Source organism: Myxocyprinus asiaticus, chromosome 16, assembly GCF_019703515.2.
Source record: "Myxocyprinus asiaticus isolate MX2 ecotype Aquarium Trade chromosome 16, UBuf_Myxa_2, whole genome shotgun sequence".
Lineage (NCBI taxonomy): Eukaryota > Metazoa > Chordata > Actinopteri > Cypriniformes > Catostomidae > Myxocyprinus > Myxocyprinus asiaticus.
In genome coordinates this window covers 6934817-6959681 of record NC_059359.1, presented here as the reverse complement: position 1 = coordinate 6959681, position 24865 = coordinate 6934817, and the positions used below count along the sequence as shown (strand labels likewise).

Genomic DNA, 24865 nt, shown 5'->3' with positions numbered 1-24865 from the left:
AGAGTTGGGTTTCTCCATTTTATTAAGCTCTGCAACAAGCATGACATCATTGAATATGGTTTGGATGATAAAAGAGCTAAAATAGCAGCGGTCTGTGGATATAAATATGTGTTCTCTGTTGGAGAACAGTTTGGCAACTACATTTTTAGCCTACATTTGTTGAAAATAAAATTATTCTAAAGTGTTGTGGGTGGTTGCTAGGTGGTTGGTTACTGTCCCAAGTCAAAAGAGCCTACCCCCAAGTCTCCATGATATTCTGGTCCCTAGATAAACATATTTTTTTATTGTTCGCCAGGTAAAAAAACGCTGGTCCAATAGCTAAGAAAATTAATAACTCACCTCTCCTCAACAAGCCACGTAATTTCACGTATCTTTCCTGTCCGTGGCACAAACGAGATGTGAGAAGGTTAATACTTAGGTGTTAAAATCCCTAAACCTAAATATGAGCAGTAGTAATAGTAATGATATTGGCTAAGCTGTGAAAACAGACCAGGTAGGGATTGCAGCGTCATGTCTAGACATGATTTTCTATTTCAGGTATGTTCATTTTAGGTATCTCAAATGACAGACGTAGAAATGTTTTATTTAAATAGATGCATTGTTCCCAATTGCTGACGATTGCTGAGCAGCAGAGAGAATCGTGTAGAGTGCACATGAAAATAACGAGCCACTGAACAATACCTCGTCTCTTTAAAGCACCAGGCTTAAGCACCCCACTGGGCCCCTAGTTGCTTCATTTAGCTCAAGATTGATGCACAACAAAAAGGCATATTGTGCCTCTTGGCGATGGCTAACAAATTTAACAGTGTGAGGTTTAGATGGTGGAATAGTGAGTTCCCACTGCCCATTTCTGTTGCTTTGCCTGGCCTGGCTGATTTAGGAGAGAAGGTTTGTATGTTCCCTGAGCTGGCCACAGAAGACAGTGGAAGCCATGAGCAATGGAAACTGCAATGAGTCTCCCGCTGAAGCTGAGAGCAGGGAGAGATTCGTTTTAAGGAGAAGAAGGGGGTGAAAGAGATTTCACGATAGCGGTGGCGACCACATGACTCATCTAGTGTAGAACCAAACCCTCAGCATAAATGAGCTACTGAGCCGGGGTTTTTTTTTTTTTTTTGTGCTGCACTGATTGCATGTTTATTCACTTAATTTGAGATGATAGGGGATGTTATTTCAGGCAGGCAAATTTACTGGGCTTTGAAGGGGTATGATCTGTATTCCTTTGGGAATGCTTTAGGATGGTATTTTTATTATTGGGGCTGGAAAATAAAAGTAATATAAAAAATGCTCAGTAGTGCAAAAGCTCTCAGTCTTTGTTTTGAACACAAAGTCAAAAAGTGACGAATTATAAACCGTAAGAAAAAACTAACAAGCAAAATAAAAAAAATAACTACAAAGTAAAGAAAAAACAAACCTAACAAACATGCTTGCAATTGCAACATGCTTTTGTTCTCATTCTAGTTCAGTTTTAAAATGTAGCCTTCATTTATAAATGTTTGTTTTGTGTTGCTTCAGGACTTTACTGAAAAAAGAAACAGCCCAAAAAATGTCACATTTGTCAAATACTCCACTTACAGTGGATCCGGAAAGTATTCACAGCGCTTCACTTTTTCCACATTTTGTTATGTTACAGCCTTATTCCAAAATTGATTAAATTCATTATTTTCCTCAAAATTCTAAAACAATACCCCATAATGACAACGTGAAAGAAGTGTGTTTGTAATCTTTGCAAATGTATTAAAAATAAAAAACGAAGAAAAAAAAAATCACATGTACAGAAGTATTCACAGCCTTTGCTCAATACTTTGTTGAAGCACCTTTGGCACCAATTACAGCCTCAATTCTTTTTGAGTATGATGCTACAAGCTTGGCACACCTATTTTTGGGCAGTTTCTCCCATTCTTCTTTGCATGTCCTCTCAAGCTCCATCAGGTTGGATGGGGAGCGTCGGTGCACAGCCATTTTCAGATCTCTCCAGAGATGTTCAATTGGGTTCAAGTCTGGGCTCTGGCTGGGCCACTCAAGGACATTCACAGAGTTGTCCCGGAGCCACTCCTTTGTTATCTTGGCTGTGTACTTAGGGTTGTTGTCCTGTTGAAAGATGAACCTTCGCCCCAGTCTGAGGTCCAGAGCACTCTGGAGCAGGTTTTCATCAAGGATGTCTCTGTACATTGCTGCATTCATCTTTCCCTCGATCCTGACTAGTCTCCCAGTTCCTACCGCTGAAAAACATCCCCACAGCATGATGCTGCCACCACCATGCTTCACTGTAGGGATGGTATTGGCCAGGTGATGAGCGGTGCCTGGTTTCCTCCAGACATGACGCTTGCCATTCAGGCCAAAGAGTTCAATCTTTGTTTCTCATGGTCTGAGAGTCCTTCAGGTGCCTTTTGGCAAACACCAGGCGGGCTGTCATGTGCCTTTTACTGAGGAGTGGCTTCCGTCTGGCCACTCTACCATACAAGCCTGATTGGTGGAGTGCTGCAGAGATGGTTGTTCTTCTGGAAGGTTCTCCTCTCTCCACAGAGAAACGCTGGAGCTCTGTCAGAGTGACCATCGGGTTCTTGGTCACCTCCCTGACTAAGGCCCTTCTCCCCCGATCGCTCCGTTTGGCCGGGCGGCCAGCTCTAGGAAGAGTCCTGGTGGTTCCAAACTCCTTCCATTTATGGATGATGGAGGCCACTGTGCTCATTGGGACCTTCAATGCTGCAGAAATGTTTCTGTACCCTTCCCCAGATCTGTGCCTCGATACAATCCTGTCTCGGAGGTCTACAGACAATTCCTTGGACTTCATGGCTTGGTTTTGCTCTGACATGCACTGTTAACTGTGGGACCTTATATAGACAGATGTGTGCCTTTCCAAATCATGTCCAATCAACTGAATTTATCACAGGTGGACTCCAATCAAGTTGTAGAAACATCTCAAGGATGATCAGTGGAAACAGGATGCACCTGAGCTCAATTTTGAGTGTCATGGCAAAGGCTGTGAATACTTATGTACATTTTTTTTTTTTTTTTTTTCGTTTTTTATTTTTAATAAATTTGCAAAGATTTCAAACAAACTTCTTTCACGTTGTCATTATGGGGTATTGTTTGTACAATTTTGAGGAAAATAATGAATTTAATCCATTTTGGAATAAGGCTGTAACATAACAAAATGTGGAAAAAGTGAAGCGCTGTGAATACTTTCCGGATGCACTGTAAAGAAATTCTTCTACTTCTGGTTGATGTTTTTTCAGAGTAATCACAAAAAGTCTAGGCTGACGTATCTTTCAAATTAATTCTAACTAAACTGAAATACATGAGCCAATGACCATCATTTTTATTTTCCTGCATTGTTCACATACAATGATTTCCAAACAGTTTTGTCAAAAATGTCTGTCAGCACCTTGAATTTCATCAAAGTATCTTGAAAATGTGATTTTCCTTTTCTTCTCTCGCCAGTTATTTAAAAAAAAAAAAATTGTGTGAATTCCATTTAATTGTTCAAGGAAAATCAAACTCTATTAAAGGAATAGTTCACCCAAAAATGAAAATTCTCTCATCATTTACTCACCCTCATGCCATCACAGTTTCTTTCTTCTGCCTACACAAATTAAGATTTTTAGGATAATATTTCAGCTCTGTGGGTCCATACAATGCAAGTGAATGGTGAACTTTGAAGCTCCAAAAAGCACATATGACTTCAGTGGTTTAATCCATATCTTCAAAAGTGATATGATAGATGTGAGTGAGAAACAAATCAATATTTAAGTCCTTTTTTTTTTTTTTTTTACTATAAATCTCCACTTTCACTTTCACTACCACATTCTTCATTTGTTTTTAGTGATTCAATTTCTTTGAGCATATCGCCACCTAGTGGCAGGGAGGAGAATTTATAGTAAAAAGGAACATCAGTATTGATCTGTTTCTCACCCACACCTATCATATTGCTCCTGAAGATATATATTTAACCACTGGAGTCACGTGGGTTACTTTCATGCTGCCTTTATATGCTTGTTGGAGCTTTAAAGTTCTGGCCACCATTCACTTGCATTGTGAGGACCAACAGAGCTGAGATGTTCTTCTGAAAATCTTTATTTGTGTTCAGAAGAAAGAACGTCACACACATCTTGGGATGGCGTGAGGGTGTGTAAATGATGAGAACATATTCGTTTTTGGGTAAACTATCCTTTTAAGGCCACGTCCAAACTTCCATTGCGTAAATGCAAGTTTGGAAATAAATGCTGATAAGTGAAAACTTATTTCACTACATTTACGCATCTCATCTGCACTTGAGTGATGTTTTACTTCACATAAATGGAGACTTTCAGAAACGCTCTCCATAACAGCATAATTTGGAAAACAATGACGTTTGAACACTGAAAATAGTTTTCAAATGAAAACAGATTAGTGTGGATGTGGCCTAAAAGAAAATCAAGGAAAACAGCATTCATGGTTTCATGATTCATGGTTATCAATTTGTTTAATATATTTTAACTCATTTGAGGGAAAATGCATCATAGAGAAATGTTGAATGGAAAACAGACTGCTTTTATTTGTTGTAGATACTAGTATTAACTACCTCCATGTTACTATAGCAGTGTCAGAATGCATCAGTTGTTTTAAACTTTAAATGTTTTAATGAGTGCAGTTATTATCGGCATGATGCAGCCAGATTGTTCAAATGCTCACTATAGAAACAAGTTGCAGAAATGCTAAAAAGCTTTTCCTGTTGAGGTGTTACTGTTATATCTCTGTTTACCAGTCACTGGAGTGCAATTTAAAGATATAAAAAAATTTTTTTTAAATAGTTTTAGTAGCTCAAGCCTCCTGTGTGTATATAAAGCTGTTTGTGGTCAAGTTGCACGAAAATGAAACTTCAGACTAGGTAGATATAGATGAATTAATACAATTTAAATATAGAGCCAGGAAGTGAGTTCTTGCATGTTGTTAAAACAAACCACAATTTGACTAAATTTCCTCTTTCACAGTATCAACTAAAATATGTTTAATGCTTTATAAGTATTGGCCAGACCAATTATTCGTCTGACATTTTTCCATTTTGAAATTATCAGCATTGGCCTATAACTGTGCCTGCTTGATTGATTAACAGAAATCTGGCATTCAGAATGCACATTTCCTGTTTTCAAATATTTCTGAGGGAATTTTAAATAAATGTTGTCTAAAATAAATGTTAATGTAATTTTTTACTATTTTGAAATACTCATCCTTCATTTTCATTGTTATCTCTCTGTGTTTTGTTTTTACAGGAGAGGATGCTGAGTCACAGTAACTTTCATGCACGGGGGAGAGATGTGCTCGGCCTCTGCTGTTTACCAGGTAAAGTCTGACAAAGCAAATTTATGCTGTCAATGTGTTTGTGTATATTTTTTTAGCTACTCTTTAAACAGCCAGCAGCATATATTACAAGTCCAGGGAAAGTCTTACCTTTAAATGTTTGAAATAAATGTGTAGTTTTATACAATATTAAGGCTATGTCCACATTAATCTGGATACATTTGAAAGCTGCGTTTTTGTTTTTGAAATGCTCTCTGTCCACTCTGCCGTTTTCGAGCGTTTACCAAAAGTTGCTCTTCCACACTAAAATGTATGAAAACTCTTAAATCCCCTTATAGAGCATGCGTAAAAAATGTCCATCCCATGTATGGTCTGAAACGCAATAGTCCTCATGTTCCGTCTCTGGACAGCATTTCAGAGTAAAGGAATGCAATGTGAAGGTTGTACAAAGTAACAATTATCTTTAACAACACTATCAAAGTGAATAGCAGGCACAACAACGCTGCTACAACATGGGCCTCCATCTTGATTGTTTTGGGTTGAATGGACCACATGACTATGTCACATAACAACAAATACATCATCGTTTTAAAATCTCCATTTCCCCGTCCACACTACAACGGCAATTCGCGTTTTCAAATTCATCCACTTGGGTGAGTGTTTTCGAAAAGCTACATTTTCGCTGTCAGTTGGGTGCTCCAGGAACAGGGTTGGGAACCACTGCCGTAGAGAAAAATGTGTTTTCAAACGAAAATGTTTTTGTGTGGACGTGGCCCATGATTGAGCAAATCAAGTAGCGTTTCTAAAGATTTTGATATCATAACATCATAATTTTTCCCCCTGTAGCTACTGTAACTATGTCAATGTGTTAGCGATGTGTAAACTTAGAAAACATTTGTACACGAAAAGTATGCTTAATTTAAATCTATTATTTTGTAGGGTTAGACCTTAGATACAAATGGAAATTCACCCTTGCAATCTCCAGAAAATGATTTAAAAAAATCTTTATGCAGTAATCTCTAGGGATGGGCATTTTGGCAATTTTGTCTACTCGAGTACTCGGACTAAATATTCGCAGAGTACTCGAGGGACAATGACATGTACGTAACTGTATATATCATAACATGTCTGACAGACGTCTTTGGTTGCTGCATTGTGTCTTGTTGTTCCAGTGTATGCTCTATTCATTATTATAGGCTGTTATAAAATAATCTGTTACAAAATCTACAAAAGATTGCATAATCAAAATATAATGCATCATATTTTGTCAATATGTGACAAATGAAAGAATGTGCACAACGCGCGTCTGTCTGTTCTTCTTTCAGGTTACCGTAGTAATCTTAGTAAGCACGCACCAGTTTTTTTAGTGACTGTCTGAACTGTCTATTTTCAAATCACGGTTAGCTTAACAGGAGACGCCATAACCATTGCGTTTTTAATATGTGTGTTAAGTTGAAATTCTGTTTTGAAGACGCTGCATTCTGTTTCATTTAGCTGCGCTCTCTCTAGCTGTTTGAAACACTCGCAGTGCATTGAGTCCATTGCCACACGCCTGGTGTGTGTGTGTCCCCAAGTGTTCGCTCCTGTGGGGAAAGCCGTGATGCTCCATGTTGTTGTTGTTGTGTTGATTCATGAAGCATTCCATTCAACACAGAGTCTGAATTTCCACCTTTCAGCTGGAGAAAGTGCAACGGAATGACACTTTATGTTAGACTTCTAACTTGGAAACTAATGCGGAAATCTTCAACTCCCATTTGTCAAGATGCAAGTGTGTGTTACATCACTTAGGGCAGGGAGGTTTACAGTCAGTGACAAACATTCACTTTTATTAAATAATATCCATTAACTAGTCAAAGTTCCTACATTAAATGATAATAACGCTTGTTTAGCAAACGTTTTGCAGAGACAGGTGTTCAAAACACGGTTAATTACACTCTCTTTTTATTATCATAACGATAGCATTGCAGCATCGTATATCAGTTTGGTTGCTATGAGATGTCTCTGACAATCAGTGTACCCCTCAAAATCACAACGTAATCTCCCTCTTTGACATGTTTGTGTTTAGTTGTCAGGTAATTGTCACTGAATTTTGAATTAAGTGAAAAGTCACATCATGCATGATCACCATCGATCATCGTTTTCATTGCTTCCACATCCGAGTACTCGAGCGCTCGTGCCCATCCCTAGTAATCACAAACTACTCTGATTGGTGCTTCCTGAACAGCGCTGATAAAAGTAATGGGTGACAATGTCGTTTATATGCTGCTTCCGAAGCAGTTGGACGATAATTTACACAATAGTAATTAAAATGAAAATAAAACAAGTATACAGTATTTTTTATGAGGTAAAATTGCCCAAATATTGGTCGGGACACTTTAGATTTTCTGAAAGTTGGTAGGGACATGTCAGTATCATCCCCACCTACATTTTTACAGTTTACAGTTAACAGAAACAAATTGCTCGTTATTCAAAAAACTACACTATTTTGAAAACAGATGAGCTACTGTCACACCACTGAAAATGTAGTTAAATTAGTAGCATCACTACTTTTAGTTAATTATTCCCCAATACAAGTCAGGAAAGCACCCAGGCCTGGATCACTGTGGGCTGTTTGGTAAAGTAACAGTGCGGCTTTGTGGGTGTGAATGGTCTCAGAAAACAATCGCTCAGTGTGCTGAGTGTGTTGCACCCCAGCAGCCCCTCACCATAATCTCGGTGTTTTAGCAGTAGCTTTACTCAGGAATGTTGGCAGGCCGTTAACGTGACCCGGCCAACCTAATGTTTAATGCTTCATATCAGCACTTACACTCAGTGCTTCTGTTGGAGCAGAGAGTGTTTCCCACTGCATCAACTTTTAATATAGAACACTCACTTCAGTGTTGTTCAGACGCATTATTCTGTGTTTTTATTCAGCATGCATAGTCTGTTACTGTTCAGGACACCAAACAAACACACCATTCTTTATTTAACAACCACTGTTTTTATTTTTAACAAAACTCAAGATATTTAGACCAGTGGCTCCAGAAACTATTTCAATGTATGAGCCACAGTTGAAAATCTATAAATGTCATTGCATTAGATAACAAACCTGCAAGCAGATGGTGCTTTTCTCAAACCTAACTTAAGAGTCATTTTTGTGATTCCTTTAACCAAGGTTTTTTTTTGTGGATGTAAGAAGTCAGTTCCCCTCAAGTTCACACAGGTGTCCTAACAGATTACTAATAGTATGAGTAGTATGCCATTCCGAACATACCCCAAGAGAAACTACTGTTGTAGGTCTTAATTATTAGGTTAAAAAAAATATGATTTTATTGGCAATTACTGCAGCAGACATCTTTATTTAAGTGTGTTTACTTCATGTCCGAAAGACAATAATTACGAGATTCCAGCTTCAGAGCACTGGTTATATTTGTGAATTTAACAAAACTCAAGAAATTTAATCCAGTGGTTCCAAAAAGTATTTTTAAGTTTAATTCACAGTTGCAAATGTATGAATGTCATTGCATTAGATAACAAGCGTGCAAACAAACTTCAGTTTTCTGAGCCATTTTTGCGATTACTTTAACCCTCCTATTATGTTAAAAAGATGGCTACACCCTTTATGGTAATGGTCAAATTTACTCTAATTGTTTGCAATGATATTCACTGAAATGTTCAAACAGCAAATAATCAGGTATAAACAAGAAAAACATTATTGTGGCTTGTTAGAGACTGAGCATCATGAGAATATATGAAATTTAAACTGTTTAACATTTTAAACATTTTATTGAAAATTTTCATTTTTCACAAACTGTGAAAAACATTTATAATTGCATTGAACATTTTCACAAATTTTAATTATCAAATAAATTTAACTAAATGTTGTTAAAGTGGTTTTTAGTGTATGTAAGTAGCCGGTTCCCCTCAAGTTCACACAGGTGGCCTAGCAGTAACAGTAACCACAGATGCAGTTCAGCTTCAGCCCCTTAACTATAGACATGTATAAATGTTTGACAACCAGATACTGTTGCATATATATTTTTATGCATTCATTTTTTTAAATGGTTTGCATGAAAATTGTGTTTGTACTATCTTTCTTTAACAAAAAAGTACATGCCACGTGTTATTTTTGCTAACTACTTCAATGACTGAATATATGGCTATAATTTAACATTGTGTCTATTGTATATGTCTACTGCACAACTGATATACTGTTTATGTATATTTTACTGGATCTACAGTGACCGCAAAAACTGTTTGGATAATTAAGCCACTCTTAAAAATGTCTGAACATATTCTTGGTTGAACACCAGATTTAATGTGAGGTGCAGCACATCTCATCAGCTGTAATCCTAGAGTTCTAAGCTTATAGATATCATGCACCTCAGCTTGACTTGAATATGGAGCGCACACATGGCATGCTGTGCATCCACTAAAACAGACAGATTATAACCATTTGAGGTCAAAGGGCTCACATTGCAGAGACCTGTGGACACATATGTAGTCTCATCGTTAGGTACTGTCGTGTGTAAGGCTCACAGGTAACCCTCCTACACAGGACAGTTGAAATTGAATCAGCCTCGGGGTGAACAGGTAAAAGGATTTCAAAACACCAATGGACAGATAGATTCAATCTCTTTTGAATACACAGAGTAGACTAAATTGTATATGTTGTATACAATTTCCTACAAAATGTAAGTAATTGAAACAATATTCAGTATGCAGCGATAAATGATTCAAACTGTCATACTCTACATTGTCGTCATGGGTCATGACCTCGTTAAGTTTTGTGTGTAATTCAGCAAGTGCCATCCAGTTATCATTTTGGATATAAGTATAGTTTTTATTCAAATTTTGGCATTCTAATCAAACAATGAGTCAAGTACGAGATTGTGTTCCTGATCAGGGTAAAAATTGTGGTTAATTCATCTCAATGGAAATTTAAGGTCAAGTTGAGTGCATTGCAATGTAGGATACAGTATTCTGCACAGTGTGCTCTGGTTGTAAACTGTGCTTTTCTGCAAATATACTAGGTCATCCGGTTATTCAACGCTTAAGGATGGTACATGGGCAGGGTTTTTCCTTCACTGAAGGTTTTCCCATGCAAAATTTCCAGCCGCCCCAAAAAAAAAAAAGATGTTCATCTCGCGTTTGGCGCTTTATACGAACGAAATATGCTTCTCATCTGAAACGTGCGTTTGTGCAGCGCGACTGAAGCCATCTTTTCCTGCCAGTGTGCTCAATGTGGCCAAAATAAAGGTTTTTCTAATGTTTATCATCACCCTTACTAAATCTTATCACGATTTTACAGCAGTAATAGTTACTGTGGTATTTTGACAAAAATTTTGCAGTTTCATATTAAATATGCTAATCTATTAGTTGGAATCTATTAGACTTTTTTTATTACAAGTGTGGCAGTTGTAGATAAAGTTTCTAAATGTGTTTAGGCTACTATTTTTCATGAATAATTTTTAGCAAAATAAATATTTTCTTCAGTATTGTTCAGTAATAAATGAATGTCTAGCAAGACTAGTTATAATATTCTGACTGTTCCCATGAAAAGAACACTTAACCGAGTTGGGATTGTGCTAGTGAAAATGTTTGTTTCCTACTCCATAAAAGATTGGGTTTTTTTTTTTTTCACAGGGCTCTTAATAATTTAATAATCTGTAGGAGTATCTGAAGGCAAACAAGGCCTGTTTATTTCCTAATATGAAACGTAATTCGAACAGAACATAGGAGGAAAACTTTGTCCATAATTTGTAGACTTTAAACCTCTTTATGTACCTGTACTTGCTCTTATATTTACAGTGCAATGCCATAAGCATAGGTAAGACCATGGATGGCTCCTCATTTCTGTGGTTAGGTCAATGTAGCTAGATGTATTAAAAAATAGATGAAGAGATGTAGACATTCTCTACTGAGCTCCCCCATATTAACCTTTATACAGTTGTGCTCAAAAGTTTGCATACCCTGGCAGAAATTGTGAAATTTTGGCATTGATTTTGAAAATATGATATCCTTTTATTTAAGGATAGTGATAATATGAAGCCATTTATTATCACATAGTTGTTTGGCTCCTTTTTAAATCATAATGATAACAGAAATCACCCAAATGGCCCTGATCAAAAGTTTACATACCCTTGAATGTTTGGCCTTGTTACAGACACACAAGGTGACACACACAGGTTTAAATGGCAATTAAAGGTTAATTTCCCACGCCTGTGGCTTTTTAAATTGCTATTAGTGTCTGTATATAAATAGTCAATGAGTTTGTTAGCTCTCACGTGGATGCACTGAGCAGGCTAGATACTGAGCCATGGGGAGCAGAAAAGAACTGTCAAAAGACCTGCGTAACAAGGTAACGGAACTTTATAAAGATGGAAAAGGATATAAAAAGATATCCAAAGCCTTGAAAATGTCAGTCAGTACTGTTCAATCACTTAAGAAGTGGAAAATTCGGGGATCTCTTGATACCAAGACAAGTTTGGGTTACAAAGAAAAACCCACAGGTAACCTCAGGAGAAATACAGGCTGCTCTGGAAAAAGACGGTGTGGTTGTTTCAAGGAGCACAATACGACGATACTTGAACAAAAATGAGCTGCATGGTAGAGTTGCCAGAAAGAAGCCTTTACTGCACCAATGCCACAAAAAAGCCCGGTTACAGTATGCCCGACAACACCTTGACACGCCTCACAGCTTCTGGCACACTGTAATTTGGAGTGACGAGACCAAAATAAAGCTTTATGGTCATAACCATAAGCGCTATGTTTGAAGAGGGGTCAACAAGGCCTATAGTGAAAAGAATACCATCCCCACTGTGAAGCATGGTGGTGGCTCACTGATGTTTTGGGGGTGTGTGAGCTCTAAAGGCACGGGGAATCTTGTGAAAATTGATGGCAAGATGAATGCAGCATGTTATCAGAAAATACTGGCACACAATTTGCATTCTTCTGCATGAAAGCTGCGCATGGGACGCTCTTGGACTTTCCAGCACGACAGTGACCCTAAGCACAAGGCCAAGTTGGCCCTCCAGTGGCTACAGCAGAAAAAGTTGAAGGTTCTGGAGTGGCCATCACAGTCTCCTGACCTTAATATCATCGAGCCACTCTGGGGAGATCTCAAACGTGCGGTTCATGCAAGACGTCCAAAGACTTTTCATGACCTGGAGGCATTTTGCCAAGACGAATGGGCAGCTATACCACCTGCAAGAATTTGGGGCCTCATAGACAACTATTACAAAAGACTGCACGCTGTCATTGATGCTAAAGGGGGCAATACACAGTATTAAGAACTAAGGGTATGCAGACTTTTGAACAGGGGTCATTTCATTTTATTTTTTGTTGCCATGTTTTGTTTTATGATTGTGCCATTCTGTTATAACCTACAGTTGAATATGAATCCCATAAGAAATAAAAGAAATGTGTTTTGCCTGCTCACTCATGTTTTCTTTAAAAATGGTACATATATTACCGATTCTCCAAGGGTATGCAAACTTTTGAGCACAACTGTATTTGTCAATGAGCCCAACCTTCACACACAACACGGTTTTACCGTTTTTTAAGCTGAGTGTGCAATGTTATATTATGAGAACTTAAGTCTTTATTTAGATTAGGGCATGAACCCAGTGGACCCAGGTCAATCAGCTATACTCCAGGCAATTACGTCTTTAAAAACTGAACTGTTGGCAAAAATGGATGAGAAAGCGGAGACACAGAACACCGAAATACGCAAACAAATCAGCATTTTGAGAGGGGAGATGAAAGTGGCCATTGATCATGCTAACATGAGCTAACACCGGTGTTATGGATCAACTGGGGATCGTGTTAACTGGAGATGTGCGTGTGCATGCAAATCATTTTACCTGACTTTCCAGCAGATGTCGGATGGCGATAGATTCGTCGAATGGGATTTTCCATGGAGCACAGATTAAAAAACATTTTTCACGTTATTTAGAATTGTTGGAATGAATGATAAACCGCTTTGAGTCCTTGTTGTCTGTTCCTGTGTAATGGACGCAGTTTAAAGGAAGTTTACCATGTTCTCATGTCGCGCTTCACAAAAACATACAATACTCTTCTAATATGCAATAATTATTTTGGGTTTGTGTTGAAATGCAACTGCCAACTACCTTTTTCAAGCCTTTTTGGCTTCCTTTCCAGATTGAGGTCATCTGATAGGAATCTATTAAATATGCCTTTTTCTCTCCTGACATATTTAATCGGTCTGCAGTGTTGTGGAGATAAGCGTTTACAACCTAATTACAGAAAGAACCAAAGTATTAGATTGTTATTACAAAGAATTGAAACACATATATAAAAAAAGAAGCCATCTGACTGCATTTGTAACCATGTAAAATTTATTTGGAGAATTCATTAATCTTACCTCACTTTCTAGCTGTTTGCCTGGTGCCAGATCCATATTTTATTTGTGTATAGTTTATAGGGGCCCATCTTGCTCCATAACATATATTGTTTCTTGCCCTCCCATATATCATTTATCACTAGGAAATTTAGCACAAAGTAAAATAATGAGATATGGCAAATTAAAGCTATGTGAGGAAAGAAACTTGGAACAACAAGGAGTGGTGGGGCTATTGCATTTTGGAGTTGACAGACTCTTGGTGGGACTGCGAGGAGGAGGACTGGATGGATGAGGGGTACTGGATGGAGGAAGAGGACAGGGAGGAGGAAGTGGGCTGGGTGAAGATGATGGGATCCATCTTTTTGGAATGTGGGACTCTGGTCTGTATTGAATTTGATTAGTGTTTTTCCTTTCGATGAGACCACATAAATATTTTCCCCCTCAATTTTCATGACAGTGAATGGACCCAACATATCTGGATCCATTTTCCTCCCTTTCTGCTCTCTTGTCGCACGTTCTTCACCAAAATTTTGACCCCAACCACAAAGTTGTCTTCCTGTCATCTTTCCATCTTTCACTTCCTGACTTTGGCCCAGCTCTTTTCTATGTTTTGTTTTACAGCTTCCATGGTCTCCTTTTTGCTCAGCCCCTGAGACAGTTCCACATTGGCAACCATGTCTCCCTCTTTTCCATGACTGACCTAAGCAGAACATACAGTATTCACAATCATTATTAATTTTTACATATCTTTAAGTTGAGTTGTCATTCTAAAACGTATTTGTCAAAATACCAAAGTACACAAGCACTAACTTCATAATCATTTGGCACCTCACATGGATACCATGCCTCTCTCCCAAACATTAAATAGTATGGGGAATACTTTGTTGTGATTTGTTTTTTAGTTCTGAGTGCGAACAACGTGGAATTTAGATGCAGGTGCCACGATGATGGATTTTCCCCATCCAGTTTCTTCAGGCCTCTGAATATAAAAATTGAAGATGTAACATGACACTGCATTTGATTTTGTATGGAAAAACAATACTGAACATGGGTCTGTATGTATCATATTTAAAGTACCTTTGAATTGTACCATTCATTCTCTCAACAAGGCCATTTGTCTGAGGATGGTAGGGAGAACATAGACTCCGTGTGATCCCCAGTTTATCGCACAGACTGAAATTGACCTTTGATAAAAGATATACAGGTGCTGGTCATATAATTAGAATATCATCAAAAAGTTGATTTATTTCACTAATTCCATTCAAAAAGTGAAACTTGTATATTATATTCATTCATTACACACAGACTGATATATTTCAAATGTTTATTTCTTTTAATTTTGATGATTATAACTGACAACTAAGGAAAATCCCAAATTCAGTATCTCAGAAAATTAGAATATTACTTAAGACCAATACAAAGAAAGGATTTTTAGAAATCTTGGCCAACTGAAAAGTATGAACATGAAAAGTATGAGCACGTACAGCACTCAATACTTAGTTGGGGCTCCTTTTGCCTGAATTACTGCAGCAATGCGGCGTGGCATGGAGTCGATCAGTCTGTGGCACTGCTCAGGTGTTATGAGAGCCCAGGTTGCTCTGATAGTGGCCTTCAGTTCTTCTGCATTGTTGGGTCTGGGATATCGCATCTTCCTCTTCACAATACCCCATAGATTTTCTATGGGGTTAAGGTCAGGCGAGTTTGCTGGCCAATTAAGAACAGGGATACCATGGTCCTTAAACCAGATACTGGTTGCTTTGGCACTGTGTGCAGGTGCCAAGTCCTGTTGGAAAATGAAATCTGCATCTCCATAAAGTTGGTCAGCAGCAGGAAGCATGAAGTGCTCTAAAACTTCCTGGTATACGGCTGCGTTGACCTTGGACCTCAGAAAACACAGTGGACCAACACCAGCAGATGACATGGCACCCCAAACCATCACTGACTGTGGAAACTTTACACTGGACCTCAAGCAACGTGGGTTGTGTGCCTCTCCTCTCTTCCTCCAGACTCTGGGACCCTGATTTCCAAAGGAAATGCAAAATTTACTTTCATCAGAGAACATAACTTTGGACCACTCAGCAGCAGTCCAGTCCTTTTTGTCTTTAGCCCAGGCGAGACGCTTCAGACGCTGTCTGTTGTTCAAGAGTGGCTTGACACAAGGAATGCGACAGCTGAAACCCATGTCTTGCATACGTCTGTGCGTAGTGGTTCTTGAAGCACTGACTCCAGCTGCAGTCCACTCTTTGTGAATCTCTCCCACATTTTTGAATGGGTTTTGTTTCACAGTCCTCTCCAGGGTGCGGTTATCCCTATTGCTTGTACACTTTTTTCTACCACATCTTTTCCTTCCCTTCGCCTCTCTATTAATGTGCTTGGACACAGAGCTCTGTGAACAGCCAGCCTCTTTTGCAATGACCTTTTGTGTCTTGCCCTCCTTGTGCAACGTGTCAATGGTCGTCTTTTGGACAACTGTCAAGTCAGCAGTCTTCCCCATGATTGTGTAGCATACAGAACTAGACTGAGAGACCATTTAAAGGCCTTTGCAGGTGTTTTGAGTTAATTAGCTGATTAGAGTGTGGCACCAGGTGTCTTCAATATTGAACCTTTTCACAATATTCTAATTTTCTGAGATACTGAATTTGGGATTTTCCTTAGTTGTCAGTTATAATCATCAAAATTAAAAGAAATAAACATTTGAAATATATCAGTCTGTGTGTAATGAATGAATATAATATACAAGTTTCACTTTTTGAATGGAATTAGTGAAATAAATCAACTTTTTGATGATATTCTAATTATATGACCAGCACCTGTACAAGTTGCATATATTGTTTATGGTCATATGAAATTATTTTGGCTTGATTTGTGTTGTACCAACCTTGTTAACAAACTCTCTTCCCTGATCTGTCAGAAGTGGTTTTGGTGCTCCAAATTTGTATTAAAATAAAATCAAGGATGCACTGTGACCTCTTCTGCACTCTTTGTCTTAAGTGGGTAGGCTTCTGGCCACTTGGTGAAATAGTCCACCATCACACAGATATATTTGTGGCCATGACCAGTTGGTGTAGGTTTACCTATAAGGTCCGTGCCAACTAATTCCAGAGGTTCTGTGACCTGAAATGGGAATCAATCTTTGTAACTTCCAGGAAGAAGACTTAACGTCTTAAAAGTATATAAGGTTTTTTTTATACATACAACTATGGGATTGTATGCCGCCTTCTCTTTTATTGATGTTCTCCTGGCCTGACACTGTGGACACTGAGCTATCTGAAAGAAGAGAGGTGTCTCTTGAGCATTTTAATCTAATATTAGCTAGAGTCTAAGTTAGTACAATAAATGTTCAGAAAATGTGGTTACGTTTAGTTTGTTGTATATAAGACAAGACACCAAGACTTATAACTTACCCACTTGTGGATATGCTGCTCCATGCCAGGCCAGTAAAATCTAGTGATTATGGCATGGTGAGTTTTCTCAACTCCACAGTGTCCACCAAGAGGTCCCCCATGAAATTCAACAAAGATATTGTGTGCCTCATCAGGTGATATGAGCACTTTGGCCAAATGCTGACTCTGATCTTTCTTTCTTCTGCATTTGTAATACAGCATTCCATCTGGTGTAATCATGTTATGATTAGGGTTAGGGTTTGTTATTAGTAAATGAAGGTCACAGTTTTAGAACCTTTAGTGGTGAGAACAATTTAACGCACTCTTACCCTTCAGTGTGAAATTTTCACATCTTCACTCTATACAATACTGCTCCTTACTTGAGCAGCTTTCGGGGTAAATGTTATGCTGCAAGAAGTTTTTTATCTCCCGCAATTTACTTGAATTAATTTGCCTTGACAATACAGTATATTATCTGGCCTGGTAACTCTGACACTAAATGAAACTGAATTTATAGACCTCTTAGTCTGTGTTCCTAATAATTAGCAGGCAACAAACATTTACAAATACATTGAATACCCATGGCATGATGAATCAAGGTTGTTTGGATGTTTACAGGGTTGCTAAAACTGAACTTAAGACACTGAATGGTACAATTCAAAGGTATAAGATGTATGAAGACCCATGTTCATAAAATTGTATTCAAAATCAAATACTTTGTCATGTCACATTTCCACTTTCAGAGGCCTGACAAAGATAGTTTTGGGGGTGCCATCATTGTTGCACCATCTATAGGCCACATTGTTTAAAAAAAATAAAACAGAAATTACTGCAAAGTTTTCCCCATACTACTTAATCTTTGGGAGAGCGGCACAGTATCTTAATAGGCATATTTGTAAGAATTTATTGTGATTGTAGATATGTTATGCTTATGCCAGTCATGGAAAAGCTGAAGTTGCGGTTGCCACTGAGCAGTTGTCAATGGCTTGCATCAACAGAAGACAGATAGAATGAAAGCATAGTATGAAAGCTGGAAAAATTCCAGGAGACAGAACGAAAGAAAAAGTGGAAGAAGACAGTTTTGGTGAGGAACTTGCGATAAGTGAGTGAAAGGGATGACTTTTTTATAAAAGTTGAGGGAAAATTAGGGTACTTTACTTTCAGGCCTTTGCATCTCCCATAGTTAAAACTACAGTCTGTTCCATAATTCATATTGAATTCAGGGTCATCATTCTCATTGAGAGCATTTATGGAGAAAACTGAAAGTCTCATGTTTAATTTATGCATAATCGTACAGCATGTTCAATTCTGAATAGTTTAAGACTTTATTACATGTCATTTTAAAGTACCTTGAATGTCACATTGAAATGTAATTATGCCATAAACATGACATGAATAGCTCCAGTAATGGGAATTGTGAAAAAAGCCTTCACGTTCATTATGTTCAATTCACATATTAAAGGATTCCGCTTCGAATCCTTCACTGCTCATAGCTTGTTTTCTTAGAACTACTGTTGAGGAAAACAACTGGCCTAAAGAGAGACCAGAATGGAAAATGAAGACAAGAAGTCATAAATTAAGGGAGTTTACTGAAGACACAGTGTTCTCCTTAATCATTTTATCAGAATGTTCAGAGTTCTCTGGCATAGTCGCATGCCTGTCATAACTCCAAACAAAGCCTGCAATCCAATCACACCATTACAAAGAACAAAAATCCTTCCCCCTCCAGTGCTGAATTTAATCAGGATCTAGCTAAACATACGCCTCATTCTGGAACAAAAACAAGAGGACAGAATAATCAATTCACACAGTTATCAAAGCAAATTGATATAAAGTTTTGTTTATTATTATGTACTTGTTATTGACTACATAATTTACCTTAAAGACCTATGCATAGTTAAGCTTTATGTCCAGGGTAGAGGACACAGAGGCATACATTCTGACATGTGTCAACTTTGTACAACAAGAGATTTCAAATAATAAAATCAGCAAAGTAAAATCACTTAAGAACAAACACAAACCAACACTATCTCTACATTCTTTATAAAAAAAATAATTAAAAAAATGAACTTGATTACGATAATAATAAACTGCAGATCAATTGATAAGACTTGGTAATAAACATATTTAATTAATAATCAGAAGAAGAAGGTATAATAAAAAGAGAACTCTTCTGAAAAATCAACAATCATTTCACTATGGAAAATAAAAGACATTGCAATCCATGTTTGGTTTTGCTACTGGCTAATTTAATTTAAACTAAGCCAAGATGTGTTGTCATATGCGATCAAAACACATGACAGTACACTGCAGACACATATCTGCCTATGATAGTGTTGCAATAAAATTCTTACAATTAGACTTCACCGCGCTGACAAGTTTAATCTTCGGTTTCCATTGAAACAAACGTCCCATTTTGACGTGGGCGTGGTTTGTGAAGCTCAACGTGAGAACATGGTAAACTTCCTGTAAACTGCGTCCATTACACAGGAACAGACAGCGAGGTCTCAAAGCGGTTTAACATTCATTCCAACAATTGTAATTAACGTGAAAAACGGTTATCTGTGCTCCGTGGAAAATTGCATTTGATGAAACTGTCGCCATCCGACATCTGCTGGAAAGTCAGGTAAAATAATTTACGTGCAAGCACACATCCCCAGTTAACAAGATCCCCAGTTGATCCATAACACCGGGTTCACACATCTTCCGTGAGCGATGCGAGAGCGTTGGACGTTCATTCTTCTGCAAGAAACAGCAGCGCCTATGGGGTCCTATGCCAAATTTTTAAGCTGAGTTTATTGCTTCAAGGACAACAGCGGGCAATCACTTGCACTTCATCTTTATCAGCACACTTGGTTGTGATTCTTTAATGTTGTGTCTATACTGTACACCTTATACACAGAATGGCAAAAAGTGCGGCAGTTTATTAATTCTTTCATTAAGTTATTTATTGAGTTTACTTGCATGCAGACATATAAATTGTAGTGTACTATAGGTTCAGTTTGAATAATTTTGATTTGCTTTTGTGTCTTTTCAATAATCTCCTGATTATTTTAGTGTTGTATTCCACCCAGAGCTGCTGAGCTCAGCATGAGCCTTGAAAAATTGGCTCAACACCGAAACTATCCGCTCACTGCCGCTTCTGGGATGCGTCACCTCGCGACTCACACTTACAGTGTAAACGGTGTCATCTGTTAAAATGGGCACCGAAACGAAAATGCGCCGCTCACGCCCCGCTCATGGAGGATGTGTGAACCCGGCGTAACGCTCTGGAAGTAGCAACTAACAACCACTCAGATACCATCATTAAACTGGAGCAACAGGTGTCCCAGCTGAGAAAAGAAGTGGTAAGTCTTATGGCAAAGAGTGAGGACTTAGAGGCACAATCACGGAGATGTAATTTGAGCATTTTTGGTATTAAAGAAAGATGTGAGGAGGGCAGTCGCACAAGCACATTCATTGCTAAGTTTTTACAGAAAGTGCTGAACCTGGATAAGCCGCCTGTCCTAGACAGAGTACACCATGCCTTACAACAAATTCCAGATGAAGGACAGTAACCAAGAGCCTTTGTGGTCAAGTGCCACTACTACCAAGAAAAAGAAGCAATCTTGCGGAAAGCCTCTGCAGCACATAATCTGATCTCTGAGCAAGATGACAGGATTCGGGTGTTTCCCGATTACACTCAGTCAGTAGCCCGGCAGAGAGCTGCATTCAAGCAGGTGAGACAACAACTACAGCAGTGCGAGGGAGTTAGATACGGGATGTGGTACCCAGACAAGCTGAGGATTACAACCCAGGACGGCATGTAGAGAAGTTTTTCTGACCCGGCAAAAGCGGAAGCCTTTGTTAAAGAATTTTCTATGGGCTCATAATTTCCACTGAAGTCGGACACACTCGAGGGGGTGCAGCTTCTCGGTTGAGAAGGGGCCAGCAATGGGTGTTACTTGTTGCATTAGGGCTTTTTACGGTTTGTTTCTTCACTATGTTTCCTCTCTTTCTCTCCTCTCCTCCTCCCACCCTAACTCCAGTGTTAGAGATGTGGATCTGCTACCTGGTGAATTTATCTAGACATTCCTCAATTTCCCTTTTTCAGTCATGGCCCCCAGAGATTGGATGAACAGGACAACAAACAAATTTATAAGCTGGAATGTGAGGGGACTCAACTACCCCGTTAAGCGAAGCAAGGTGTTTTCCCACTTATTGAAACTTAAGGCAGATGTAATATTCCTACAGGAAACACACTTACGCACGTCAGATATCCCCAGATTACAAAGAGGATGTGTGTCACAAGTCTTCCACTCCGAATTTAACTCCAAGTGTCGTGGATCTTAATTGGGAAAAGTGTGCACTTCATACCTTCAATGGTAAAAATTGTTGTTTTGTTATTGTCCAGGGCAGGTTGTTTTAGTTAACACCTATGCCCCTAATTGGGATAACCTTCATTTCTTTAAGGAGCTGCTTGGCTGCATCCCAGAGTTGGCCTCACATCACCTGATACTGGGACGAGATTTTAATACTGTTTTGTAGCCCTATCTTTCTAAAATCCCAACAGACCCTCTCTCTAAATCTGCTCACATTATAAGAGCCTTCTGCCAGTCCAGTGGTGTAGTAGACCCATGGAGATTAAAAAATCCACTATCAAAGGAGTTTTCCTTTTTCTCTGCAGTGCATTAGACATATTCAAGATCTTTTTCAACGTTTTCCATCAGGACAAAAAAATGCTTCCACTTCTAAAATCCTGCAGCTATGAAAGTATTGTCATCTCAGACCCCTCACTTCTGGATGATTCAACCACATGCCGCAATTGGCGACTTAATCCAATACTTTTATCGGACAAGAAGATTTCCTTTCAGCACAGATAGATTTCTTCCTTGAAACTTATCAGCTACCAGACACTAATATATTCACCTTATGGGAAACATTAAAAGTATATCTTCAGGGTCAGATAATAGAATTCACAGCCCATCTCAACAAGAGCAGGTCAAAACGCTTCATAAAACTAAACAAGCTTATCCATGATGTTGACCAGCAACACTCTGCCTCTCCATCTGCTGACCTTTGTAAGATAAGGATTGCATTGCAGTCCGAGTTTGATCTTCTTACATCTAAACAAGCAGAGGAAATGTTCTTAAAATAAAGACAAAGCCATTATGAACATGGAGAACGTGCGGGTAGGCTGCTCTCTCATCAGCTACGACAATATTCAGCTGCCAACTTTATTACAAAAATACCAGCTGCAGATGGCACCATCAAATCTGAAAAGATAGTAACGATCAGTTGAAAAATTTTTATTCCTCCCTATATACTTCAGATATTTCTCATGATAATAGGTTTGTTGAAAATCTGGACTTGTCCACTATAAATGATGATGATAAAGCCAGCCTAGAAGAGCCAGTATCTGCGACCTAGATTGGGCAGGCAATCAAACTAATGAAAAATAGAAAAGCACCAGGCCCAGATGGATACCCGATTGAGTTTTACAGGGCCAATTGACGCCCCTACTGTGCTCTGTTTGTACAGAATTACTTATACAAAAGAAACTCCCTACATCCATGACCCAAGCCACAATTTTTGTGTTGCCAAAAGACCCAACCAAGTGTGAATCCTGCCGGCCAGTCAGCGTACTTAAATGTGACTATAAAATACTTACAAATATCCTTGTCCTCAGACTGGAATCTATAGTACGAACATTGTGCATCCTGACCAAAAAGGTTTTATAAAGGGTGGGCAGTCATTTAACAGTCTGCGCTGCCTTCTTCACATAATCTACTCTAAGCACTCGTCTCAGTTCCCAGAGAGAATCATTTCATTGGATGCACACAAAGCTTTTGACCAGATCGAGCATACATAGACACCTTTTTTCAAAACTTTATGCAAATTTGGAATTGGCCTGACTTTAATTTCTTGGTTTCAAACACTGTATACTCTACCATAGGCATCTGTGAGGACCAACAATACCCACTCTGACTATTCTACCCTCCAAAGGGGCACAAGACAGGGCTGTCCATTGTCGCCTCTCCTTTTCGATCTCGCCATCGAACCAATGGCTGTAGCTTTGCGACAAAACAATGAGACAGGGGGCATTAACAGGGGCAGCCAGGTCCACAAAGTTTCATTATACACGGATTAACTTTTATTGTTCATATCTGACCCTGAGGCTTCAATTCCAAAGTGCCTGGACATTATTTCACAATTTGGTGTGGCCTCAGGTTATAAAATCAACCTAACAAAGAGGGTACTATTCCCAATTAATAAGAAAGCATTGTCAATGTCCTTTAAACCTTACACATTCAGAGTTACGACCAGTCCCCTAACATATTTGGGAGTCAAGGTAACATGATGTTACAAAGAGCTGTTCAAAGCTGTTCACTTTCTACCACTTATGGACCAAGCTAGGAAGGACCTCAGTCGTTGGTCAATTCAGATCTGGTTTGGGAAGGGAATACACTGTGTGGGGGACCTTTTTCTGTACAGTCCGATTTTTTCAGGTACCTATAAATCTGCGATTTCACCCACACACACTTCTCAACATTCACATCCTAATCACCGGACAGCCCACTGGATGAGTGTCTGCAGCTTAAGCCCTACCTACCAGGCTATATGTCTCACTTATATAGTACTATTCAGAAAATGGAATGCTATTCTCTACACCACCTGAAAGCACAGTTGGGGGAGGACTTGGACACAGAGCTCTCTGAGGAAACCTGGCAAAGAGCTATCAAAAGAATACATACATCCTCAATTTGTGTTAGACATGGATTGTTACAGTTTAAGGTACTGGCCCGGATATATCCTGGTGCAGACCCAAAGTCAAGTCAAGTCATTTTTATTTGTATAGCGCCTTTCACAACACGCATCGCTTCAAAGCAGCTTTACAGAAAATCATGCATTATAGATATTACAGTTTCATTTTCTGTTAATGTCTTAGTCATCATTGTGTAGTTTGATAAAATACAATTGTGAATTGTGTTCAAAAATAAGTAATTAAATAATAATTGTATCTAGAAACCCAGTGAGCAAGCCAAAGGCGACTGTGGCAAGGAACACAAAACTCCATAAGATGTTGGTTAATGGAGAAAAATAACCTTGGGAGAATCCAGGCTCACTGTGGGGCCAGTTCCCCTCTGGCTAACATCATGAATATAATGCCAATATTACTTATGTATAGTGCAAGTCATGGTTTAAATATTAAACTAAGTAAGTGTTAAGGGTCAGTGTTTAAACAAAGATTTTGTAAGAACTGTAAGATTAATTACTAATGTCTTTGAAGTTCATCCTGGATTAACTGCAGAAGTTCACATAGATGCATTTTCCTTTGTTAGTTGGCTGATGAAGGGTTTTGTTGGCAATTAATTTTTAGTCTATGTATTCCATTATAAGAGTGTAGTCCATCATTAGACTGAGGTGATGCAGGCAGAGATCAGTGAGGTGCATCGCAGTTCAACCGGTCGGTAATTTCGGTGAGGTCTATCCTAAGTCCAAGGTTCAGACAATGACATATGATGTATCCCATGTCTTATGGTTGGAGTTGGCATCAGTTCATCCTCTGAAGACCATTGCAATAGACTGAAGTGATATTTGGCTGGCACCGGCTGCATTTAGTCGTCATCACTCAGAGACACAGAGCAGTGGAGTCCAACACACAGCAGGAATGGAGCTGGATCCAGCCGGTTCTGGTGACCTCAGGATAGGAGTCCTGAGGTTGAGACAGTGATACAAATAGAATAATATTAGCATAGATGCCATTCAATTTATTGCAGATTTATAGATCATGATCATTGTTTCTGGTTCCGGCAGACCTAACTAAAGCAGACTAATTATGAGTTGAAGGATAAATTAGGTGTATGTCTGGCTAAATTGA

General features: G+C 38.7%; 1 protein-coding gene across 1 annotated transcript in view; it reads left to right on the top strand.

Moving 5' to 3' along the window:
- Window positions 1-24865, top strand: part of mtmr11 (myotubularin related protein 11) — a 73172-nt gene that overhangs the window by 5110 nt on the left and 43197 nt on the right. Inside the window, exon 2 of the mRNA XM_051720053.1 lies at window positions 5250-5319. Within this exon, the coding sequence (XP_051576013.1) occupies window positions 5250-5319 (70 nt within the window). The remainder of the gene's footprint in view (window positions 1-5249; window positions 5320-24865) is intronic.